Genomic DNA, 9,843 nt, shown 5'->3' with positions numbered 1-9,843 from the left:
TGCAAGTGTAATCAAGTTACTTTACTTCAACATGCAACATAAGGAAATGGGTTATACCAGAACCTGAAGGTGTGATCAAAATAGTATTCCTTATGAAATATATATTGATACATGTCATCAAACTATAAAGCATTAACATTGCTATGAACAAGAAATCGCAAACATCCATACAACAAACATACATAGACTTATAGGTTCCTACCACAAGCATATAACGTGCATACAAGAAATAAGAATCAAGTTGCCATTAATGGTGTATTACTAAATTGCAAGCTTCAACAACCACATTCATGGCTACACACAAAAGAAGGGAGTTAAGTAGCCGTGTGTTTACACATCAAGAAAGACACACTCATCCAAGGCATATATACGGTTCAAAAGGTTTTCACAATACTAATCCACACATCAAGAGAGAAATAAGCTTATTAACAACATACACGTAGGAAGATAAGGGCTCATTAAGGCATTATAAATCAATATCAAGACTACCTGCATCACCTAACGACTTGCCATAATGTCCAACTGCACTTCACAAATTATAGAGATAGCCGATCTCATAACTCATGACTCAACGATGAATTTATGGTATAGCAAACATTAAGGATGAAACACACATCACAAGCATCATTTAGTCTCATTTAATCATGCAAGGGAAAATACAATTAATAATTCAACAAAAGCATTCATAAGTAATCACACAGAGTGCACACCAAAATATGGTAACCACATAGTACACTGGCTGAAAGGTTCGACCTGCTCTGATACCACTAAATGTGACACCCTCTACCTCGACATACATATAAATAAGAAAAACATATAAAAATACAGAATTAACTAAAATGATTTTATTCAATTAACATAAAGGAGTTCATGTGAATAAAAGGGTCACATTCATTTTAATATTAGCGAATAAAACTTATTAAAAACATATTCGACTCAGAGCAAGGCCGTCAAAGTTTACAAAAGAAATTTTGTTAAATCAGTGAGGTAAAATAAAATAAAATAAGATCATGCAATTAAAATAAAAAATTGTCCCCAAAGTCACATCCTATTATAGCATTGTATTCTAACGTCCTCTAGCACGAGGTTCTTTAAAGTCACCCACCTAGTCATCTACTCCCACGAAGATAAGGTTTGAGATCATCATAGGATCAAAACACAAATGGCACACAGGAAGTGAGTTATCACATTTCAAAAAAAAGTATAAATAAACAAAGACATGATCAAAATAAATTATGGAAGTATTTATTACATAGCTCGACTTAATACAATCCACGCCACTTACCACTTTATCATTTAAAATTCATTTTTCAATTACCAATCACATTACACATGAATCACATACTTGGGTGAAGACGTAATAACACTCATCAATTTCATAATGGACAATTAGCAAGCGTTTTGCAACAATTATACCAAAGACTCAAGCCTATATGCAATGTGGTACCATGTCAGTGAAAAACTGCACTGGGGTACTTAGGAGTACATAACAAGATACACCACATAATGGTTATGCCAGGTCACTCTCACCAAGTAAAATCATAAGGTGACCAGTCAAGGTCATTGTGTTTTGCGAGAATGCTCCAACTATATGAGATCGACATAGGCTTAAAGGATCACTCAAATCGAGTGTCTTTACCCCCAAGGCCTAGACTCCGAAGAATCCGTTAAAGCCTCACTTTCCTTATTCAGGTCCAACTCCTAAAACAATTTTTGCACGCAAACACTGTTCATGAATTATACAATACCCACGACCTCATACTCATGTTTCAAACACGTTTAACACATTGCGCTACAATTTAACACTTTAGGTTCCTAACTAGGAATCCTACACGTTCCCTTTAACATTGTGCATAAACACTTTTCTCTAGGTAAACACCAGTCGGGTTATTGTATAATTCATGGCTCACAACATAACTATTGTCACATCAAGTGTTAACCACACACTCATTCACAACCAAATTTCATATCTACAATTTTAACATATCACAACGTCACAATCCACCATCACATGTTTACTTGTATCTCACAAATCAACGCATGTTCAACTTTGTACTTATACTCAATCCCAATAACAATGTTATAATCTCAAAGCAACATGTTATCTCACAATTCATCACATATTCAATTTATAACTTAGGCACAATTTTAATCACAATTTCATAATTTCAATATAACAATTTATCATGCCAATCTAGCAAATCTTGTCCAAAGTACAAACAATTTATACAAAAATGCTTCTCACAACATGGGGAGTAAAACCCCTCAAAAAATTTCACACAATCATATCAAAATCAATGAATCAAAATCCTAGGTTAAAAATACGAAAACACCAAAAGCACTCAATTTTATCAACCAATTTTCATCAGAACATCAATTGGTTCATCAAATACAACAATATTGTATTTTTAATCATAAAGGAAAAATTATAATTCAATAAATATCCCAAAATAAATCCCAATTTGATCCCTTAATGATCCCTACACATGTTCATTCTAACCCCAATTGCAATAAACTCATCCCTTACCTCTAAGTGGGCTTAGTGTGTAGTCTGACAGTGATAGTGACATCTCTAGTAGTTCCAACAATTTCTCTCTGATAAAACCTTACTTTACAAATCCCAACAGTGAGAATGTGTGTGAATGGGTTCTGAAAGACGGTGTCCAAATTTCACGACGATCCAACGGTTGAACAGTCCGAGATTATTATTTTATTGAGACAGTTTTGAGTGTTTGTGGGAAAAGAAAAATCTCAGTGCGAGGGACATTTCTTCCACCATAGATATTTTCGTTTTAAATTCTAAACTGCACATTCAAATTTCATGACGATCCAACGGTTAGCGAGTCTGAGATCGTCGTTTTACTAAGATAGGTTTGAGTATATACGAATAAAAAAGGTTTTTGAGAAAGGAAGAAGGGAAAACAAATTTGTGAGAAAGAAAGCGCATGTGTCATAAATGTAAAGAGTGACCTATTACGTTTCTATTTATAACTAGTGTAGTCTGGGCCTTTTATTTACTCTATTTTTTATTTATAAAATGAACTCTATTTTATTTCCTATCAAATGAATAAATAAAATATCCTTTTTATTTTCCTTCAAACTATTATTTTAATTAATAAAGTTATTTCTTCTTATTTATTTAATTATAAAAATCTCATCATTTTTCTAAAACTCTATTCATTTTTAAATAAAAATTATTTTTAATTTATTTTACGAAAAATTGGATGTTACAGAAGGTATATTTTTTCGGGAAACTAATCAAGTTGCAGACACATTGGCTAGGTAAGCTATTACAACATTATTTTCTATACAAGTCTTTGAGTTTCATCCTCATTGTATTATTAATAAGTTAAGGGCTTATATGGCTCATACCTCTCCTTAGAGGCTTCTAATCCACAATTTTGGTTCTCTATTTCTAAATCAAGACATTTAGTTTCTTATTTTTTTTTTGAATAAGTAATTTTGATCATTTTGTAAGTCAAATGTTGACTTTAATGTGAAATAAAAAGAGTCTTAGTAAAAGTTGAATTTATGACCTTTAGAGAAAATGATAAGCCTATCACACTCGTGTTTTATTTAGTTAATTTTATAACTACTATTTTACATGTATCATTAGTTAAGGTTATTCATGTTATTCAAATTGTAAATTTTTTTAAATTAAAATAAAATATTTAGTATTTAACATTTAATATACATGTATTTTTTATTACAAAATTTTATTTTAATATAAATTAATAAATTATTATAAATAAAAAATTATTATTGTTCTATAATTTTAAAATAATATATAGATTATTTTTAAAAATTATTTTATGTAATTTATAATAATTAGGTAAATTTAAAATAGATTTATATAATCTAAAAAATAAAAAATAAAAAATAAAAAATTTAATTTGTATAATTAAAATATAAATTTGTATTATTTATATATATAAAAAACATAACTTTTATAAATTACACAAAATAATTTACATATTAATTTATGTAATTTTCTTAAATTCTATATTTAGTATTAAAATTATTTAATAAATAAATTTTTATAGTTAAAATGAAAATATTAACATGTAAGTTTCTAAAAAAATTAAATATTAGCCTTTTAAATTTATATAATTTGAAAAAAAATAATTTATATATTAAAATAAATTTAAATAATTTTTATAATTCACATAATTATTGGTTATATTGATTTATATAATTAGGGTAAAAATAATTTGTATATTAAAATTACTTTACAAAATAATTTATGCATTAATTTATGAAATTGAATTATTAATGGGTAAAATTAATATAAAAATATGTAAACTATTCAAAATATAAATATATAAATGATATAAAATAATAATAAGAAGATTTATATATTAAATATTTTTTTTAATTTATAAATTTTTATAATTCAAAAAAATTAATAACTTTTTGACTAATGATACATAGAAAATAATGTTTACAAAATTAACTAAACAAAAACAAATGTTTTAATGGTTTATTAGATATCTTTGAATAAATGTCATGAGTTCTAGGGATGTGAGTTACCTATGAACTCGAATTGACTCAAATCAATCTAAACCGTTTCAGTTGGATAATTTTTGTGTTTTGATGAGACTCAAATAGAACCAATCAAATTCGTTGAGTTTTGGATTGAGTCATGGATTTTAATATTTGAACTCACTAATCCGCTTGTTGATCCCTTAATTTATATTAAATTATTATTATTATTATTATTATTATATGTAATATATTTTAAAATTTTTAAAAATCAAAATACTATTGATTATTAATGATATAGACTTATCGACTTGAATTGAGTAAACATCAATACATCCTTGCCCTTTAAGATCAAAGCGACAAAGGTTTTATTGATTAAAGTCACTTTAGACGGACTTCTACAAATACTTCGAATCTATTTACAAAGAATATGCCTTCTAATGCCAAATTGGTTTTGATATAAAAAAAGTGTTTGAAACTTATCCTCATTATACTTATTGAAACTTCTTATCTTGAATATGATATGTTTAATTTCTCATCCCCCATAGATAAATGGATAGGAGTCAATGAAGTGGAATGAGATATGATAACATCACAATTTTTTTAATAAAGAATCTAATAAGAAACAATTGTGTTTGATTCATTTAATAAAAAGTTTAACTTATAAAAAATATTGCAATTTAAGAAAGAATAAACAAAATTAAATATTTTCACCTATTGACTCAACTCTATCCAAACCATTTACAAACGAGTTGGTTCGAGTTGAATTTCATTTTTTTTCCTAAAAAACTGACCCAAACCAACTTATCCAAATTTAATTGAATTAGATATGAATTTGATCAAACCCAACTCAAATTGACCTCCTTATATCCTTAATGAGTTCAACATTTATCAATATCTTTTTTATTTTTCACTTCATTTAACTTTTTGTCACACAAACGTCATGTCAATAATTACATAAGCACTACATTATTATTGATAGGTCATATCAAAGAACAGAAAAATCAAAATTATTTATTCTGAAAAATAAAAAAAATAAATGTCTTAATTTAAAATAAAAATACGAAAACCATATATTTAAAATTTAAAATTATAAGATAAATAAAATTACAATTTAATCTTCTTACATGCATCTATTTTTTCTGTGCTTTATTTCTCCTTTACCAAATAATAAAGGGCAAGAGAACAAAGGCTGACAAAACGACGACGTACTAGGAGGCGTGATAATAGCGGCCATTGAAGATTGCGACTGAGAACATCGAAGTTCCGTTTCTGGGAGAACACTATCCCGAAGCTGTCAACAATGGCGATTTCCGGCGATCTCAGAGTCTCTGCAACACTTCCTCTCTATCGCTCCCACTCGCCTCCACTTCGAACCTCTTCTCTCCCTTCCCCCAAGGTTTCGTTTTCTCTCATCTCTCTTGTAACGAATGCTTCTCGCAGTCTCTCACAGTATGCATATATTCTCATTGCAATTCCGCTCATGATGATTTCAACTCCTAATTACACGCAAACCGCACCATTTGAGGGTTCTGGAATTCGATTAGGGTTTGTTAAAGTTGCGGCGTTTCCTTGATTCTTCAACCGTGTTTTATAATGTATTGCTCAGTGTAGTGGAGACTATGAAGCATTCAGAATGGAAACAAGTAAAAAAAAATTGTAGTTACTGTTTTAAGATTCAATAACAGCCTTGAAGAAACAGATGTGGCCCTTTAATATGAGTATGCAAATTTTGTTTTTATGTATGCATTTATGCATTTGGCAATTGGCATGATATGATGGATGGGGTCTAGTAGCTTGTCTGGTAAAAAGTGAAAACCTTCCTCTATAGTGGTAGGTTACAGTTACAATTACAAATAAGGGATGCATAAATGTACTGTGGCAGCTGTCTAGGGACTGTTGGTGGTATCTGTGGTTGGCCTCCATTGTGGTATACTATGGTTTAGGTGGTACGTGCCTTATTTTCCTTAAGAAGGTTTTAGGTTTGAGCTTTGTCAAGACTGCCAAAATTGTGATTATACTCGTAGGATTGTAAGATCATATATGGTTTATTACATTCCTACGATTTTCTCGACCTCTGCCTTTGCTTGTTCACACCCAGGATCACTGGGATAGCTTGTGAAGTTTTGAAGTCTGTGTACTTTCTAGAGCTTCAAACATGCAAACCTTTATGATAAGCTTGAGTTTCTCAGGTTGTGTGACACTCAGCCAACCACTTCATCTCCTCTCTCTCTGGTGTCGGCTGCCTGTTTGGTGGCTCAACATCTCTGACGATCTCCCTCTTCTCTGAAATCTCCTCATCTCATCCTCTCTGCATCACTTGATCTCTCTCTTCTCTCAGCATGATCCCTCCCTCTCAGATGTCCTCGATGGGTTGAACTTTTTGCTCTCAGTCACTACTACTCTACTCCCAAATCCTCTAACAGGTTGCAGTGTAACTTGGCTGAAGCTATTTTTTGGTTCAGAAACCCATGAATTGGTCGTCTTTTGGGTCTTTCATTTGAAATACAACATCTCCTAAATTTTGGAATGACTTTTCTGCCCCTCTTTATGCTCTTTTCTGTTTTTAATTTTATAATTACTGTCAAATATAAATAAACTAAGATATTAATAATACAATAGCTATAAATAAATATAAATGTTTTACTAGAATTTTTGTAGTATTATTACATGTATTAATTAGTTATATTCACATATTTTTATGTTCAAATATATATTTATATTTTTGGTGGGATCTTACAATCCATGCTTCTATCCCTTGTTTTGTTATCTTTCAATCTCTTTCCAATCTTGGTTAAGATCTCAATTTTGACAACCATGAGCCTTGTGTATAGAAAAAAGCCTCTACTGGGAGAGTTATCCCTACTATGCTTATGCTATGGATGTTCTGGATTCAAATAGGATTGTCTTCTGTGGAAGATACTTGTGGTTCTAAACCAATATTACTATAGGTGTTTTTCAGATGATGGAAGTACATGGAAATCGTTGAATTATATGTTATTTTGAATTTCTTTGTGGTTGATTGAATGCTATAAGAGATCTTATTAAGATAAGTTGATATGATAATCTGCATTCATAAGCTGTAAAACTCCATTTCATGGCCCTCTAGACCAAATTAGAGGAGGGCATAACTACTTTTGTATCCTTTTTCATCTGATTGAAAGTATGCTTAATATATTGTCGATAAGTTACTTGCCTTAGACATTATAGAATAAAAAATATACTTAGGTTTTTGTCATTTAGTTGGGGGTGTTAAGTATGATTAAAGGAGAAATTATTAAGTAGTCTGGGACTATCATATGTCCATGGTCCCGCCCAATCTTTGTGTGACATGTACTCAAGTTTTTCAATTTACGAGAAATAATTAATTACAATTGATTATATGTCATGTGCAGATTAGTGTGGACCATGATAGTCCTAGACCACCTAACAATTTCTCATGCTTAAAGAGATGTGATACTGCATTTATGTTTTCTGATTTTTCAGTAGAGTTGGGACAGGTTCAAGAAAATGTTCTTTAGTTTTTCTATTGATGAGATGCTTTTATTCAGATTTCATATGCTTTTGGCTTAGCGTCTTGAATTGAATGCTGCATTGTTAATAAATTCTTACATTTACCTATATATAACTTTATCAAGATTTTTGAAAGCAATGAAAAATGCCTTGTCATAAATTTCTCAAATTTTCTGTCTAATAGGTAGATTTTCATCCTTTCTTGAAAGGGGCATGTAGCATCTCTGAATTCACCCCAAAATGCCCTTGCCTAACAATTGTACGATGCAATAAGCGTGGGTATTGCAAGCCAGTTTCTGCGGTCTTTGGAGGTCCTAAATTTACATCAGATTCTGTTAGCCAAGAAGCCGAGAACTTTCTCCTTGACGCTGTTAAAATGAACTTCTTTGAGCGGTTAAATTTGGCTTGGAAGATAATTTTCCCATCGGCAACATCTAGGAAAACCTCCAATGCTAGGATTGCCAAGCAACGCTTGAAGATGATTTTGTTCTCTGATCGGTGTGAAGTAAGTGATGAGGCAAAGCGAAAAATTGTAAGCAATGTTGTGCGTGCTCTATCAGATTTTGTGGAAATAGAATCACAGGATAAAGTTCAGCTGAGTGTCTCTGCTGATACAGATCTTGGAACTATTTACTCTGTCACTGTCCCTGTACGGCGGGTTAAGCCAGAATATCAAGAAATGGATGAATTTGGGACAATAACAAATGTTGAGTATAAGGACACTGGAGAGAGTTCTGGTTCTGTTGATGTTAGATTTGATTTCTATGTTGCAGACGAAAGTTCTTGAATCTTGATTTCTTGGTCAAATGTTAGTGTTTGAAATGCTTACCAGTGAAAGCCAATCTGTGGTGCTGTATATATTTTAAAATCTGGTTCTGTTGATGTTAGAATTTTTGTTTTTGTACTACCTATATCTGTTAGCTTGGTTTGTTGCATCATTGAACTAAATATGTTATGTTGTCTTTTCTTACTTCTTAGCATTTATGATAAGCTTTTGATTGTTTTGAGTGTATGAATCATTCGTGGAATTGGTAGTTGGTTAAAGAGAGCTGATAGTTTAGCTTTAGCAGATAGTTAAGCCAGAATCATCCTTTCTCATTATGTTAGTCATGTTACATATGCTTTGTTGTCTGTAGACATGTGGCATGAAGTATACAATTTCTGTTGAATAGGGCTTTTGTGCAAAAAATTGTGCTTCCTACATTTTGGATGTGTGTTATGTAACTTATTTTCAATCTAATGTAATTGCTTCCTTTTTTCTTAGTGGATTGTGTTTCTATTGCAATGTAGACATAAAAAGAGGTGTGAGTTGGTTGAGGAGTGTGCTTATGTTGTTTTAAATTGGTTTGGTTAATTAGTTTATTTAACTTTGAACTAAATCAATTATAATTAGTTTGGTTATATCTTTTTATATATATAAATGAATGATCCATTTGATTATTTTTCAATTAATATTTTAGCCAATATATTGCACAAAATAAATATTTGTTTTATAGGACTAAAATTTACAATAAATGAATAATTTTGAATATATAAATTATATTATAATAAAATTTATTATAAATAAATATTTTTGAAAATATAAATTATATTTTAGATTTATGATACATAAATTATATTGTAAAATAAAGTTATTTTTAACTATTGAGAAATTATTTTTAAAAAATAAAGTCCAGTTTAGAAATGAAAAAAAAAAATGTATATTAAAAGAGAGAAAAAAAGTTAAGGAGAAATTCGTGAAAATGTTCTCCTTGAATAAAAATATTTAAAAATACTTTTGTTAAATAATAGCAATAAAAATGACCCCATTTAAAATAATTATTCTAATTTATATAGAGAGAGAATGAT

General features: G+C 30.0%; 1 protein-coding gene across 1 annotated transcript; it reads left to right on the top strand.

Moving 5' to 3' along the window:
* Positions 1–5,661: 5,661 nt before the first annotated feature.
* On the top strand, positions 5,662–9,257 carry LOC100499811 (MinE domain-containing protein). The gene is made up of 2 exons (NM_001249423.2): positions 5,662–5,881; positions 8,180–9,257. The coding sequence occupies exons 1-2, from the start codon at positions 5,786–5,788 to the stop codon at positions 8,780–8,782; spliced, it is 699 nt and encodes a 232-aa protein (NP_001236352.2). The 5' UTR covers positions 5,662–5,785; the 3' UTR covers positions 8,783–9,257.
* Positions 9,258–9,843: the final 586 nt, after the last annotated feature.

This window comes from Glycine max, chromosome 1, assembly GCF_000004515.6.
Source record: "Glycine max cultivar Williams 82 chromosome 1, Glycine_max_v4.0, whole genome shotgun sequence".
NCBI classification, from domain to species: Eukaryota; Viridiplantae; Streptophyta; class Magnoliopsida; order Fabales; family Fabaceae; genus Glycine; species Glycine max.
The sequence above is the reverse complement of the archived record's forward strand: the minus strand, read 5'-3'. Positions and strand labels throughout refer to the sequence as shown.

What these genes read in the sequence shown, in the direction of transcription:
- LOC100499811 (NM_001249423.2), top strand. Translation starts at nt 5,786, where the DNA reads ATGGCGATTTCCGGCGATCTCAGAGTCTCTGCAACACTTCCTCTCTAT. An exon ending in CTTCTCTCCCTTCCCCCAAG is followed by an intron (nt 5,882 to 8,179) that starts GTTTCGTTTTCT and finishes TCTGTCTAATAG; the next exon opens with GTAGATTTTCATCCTTTCTT.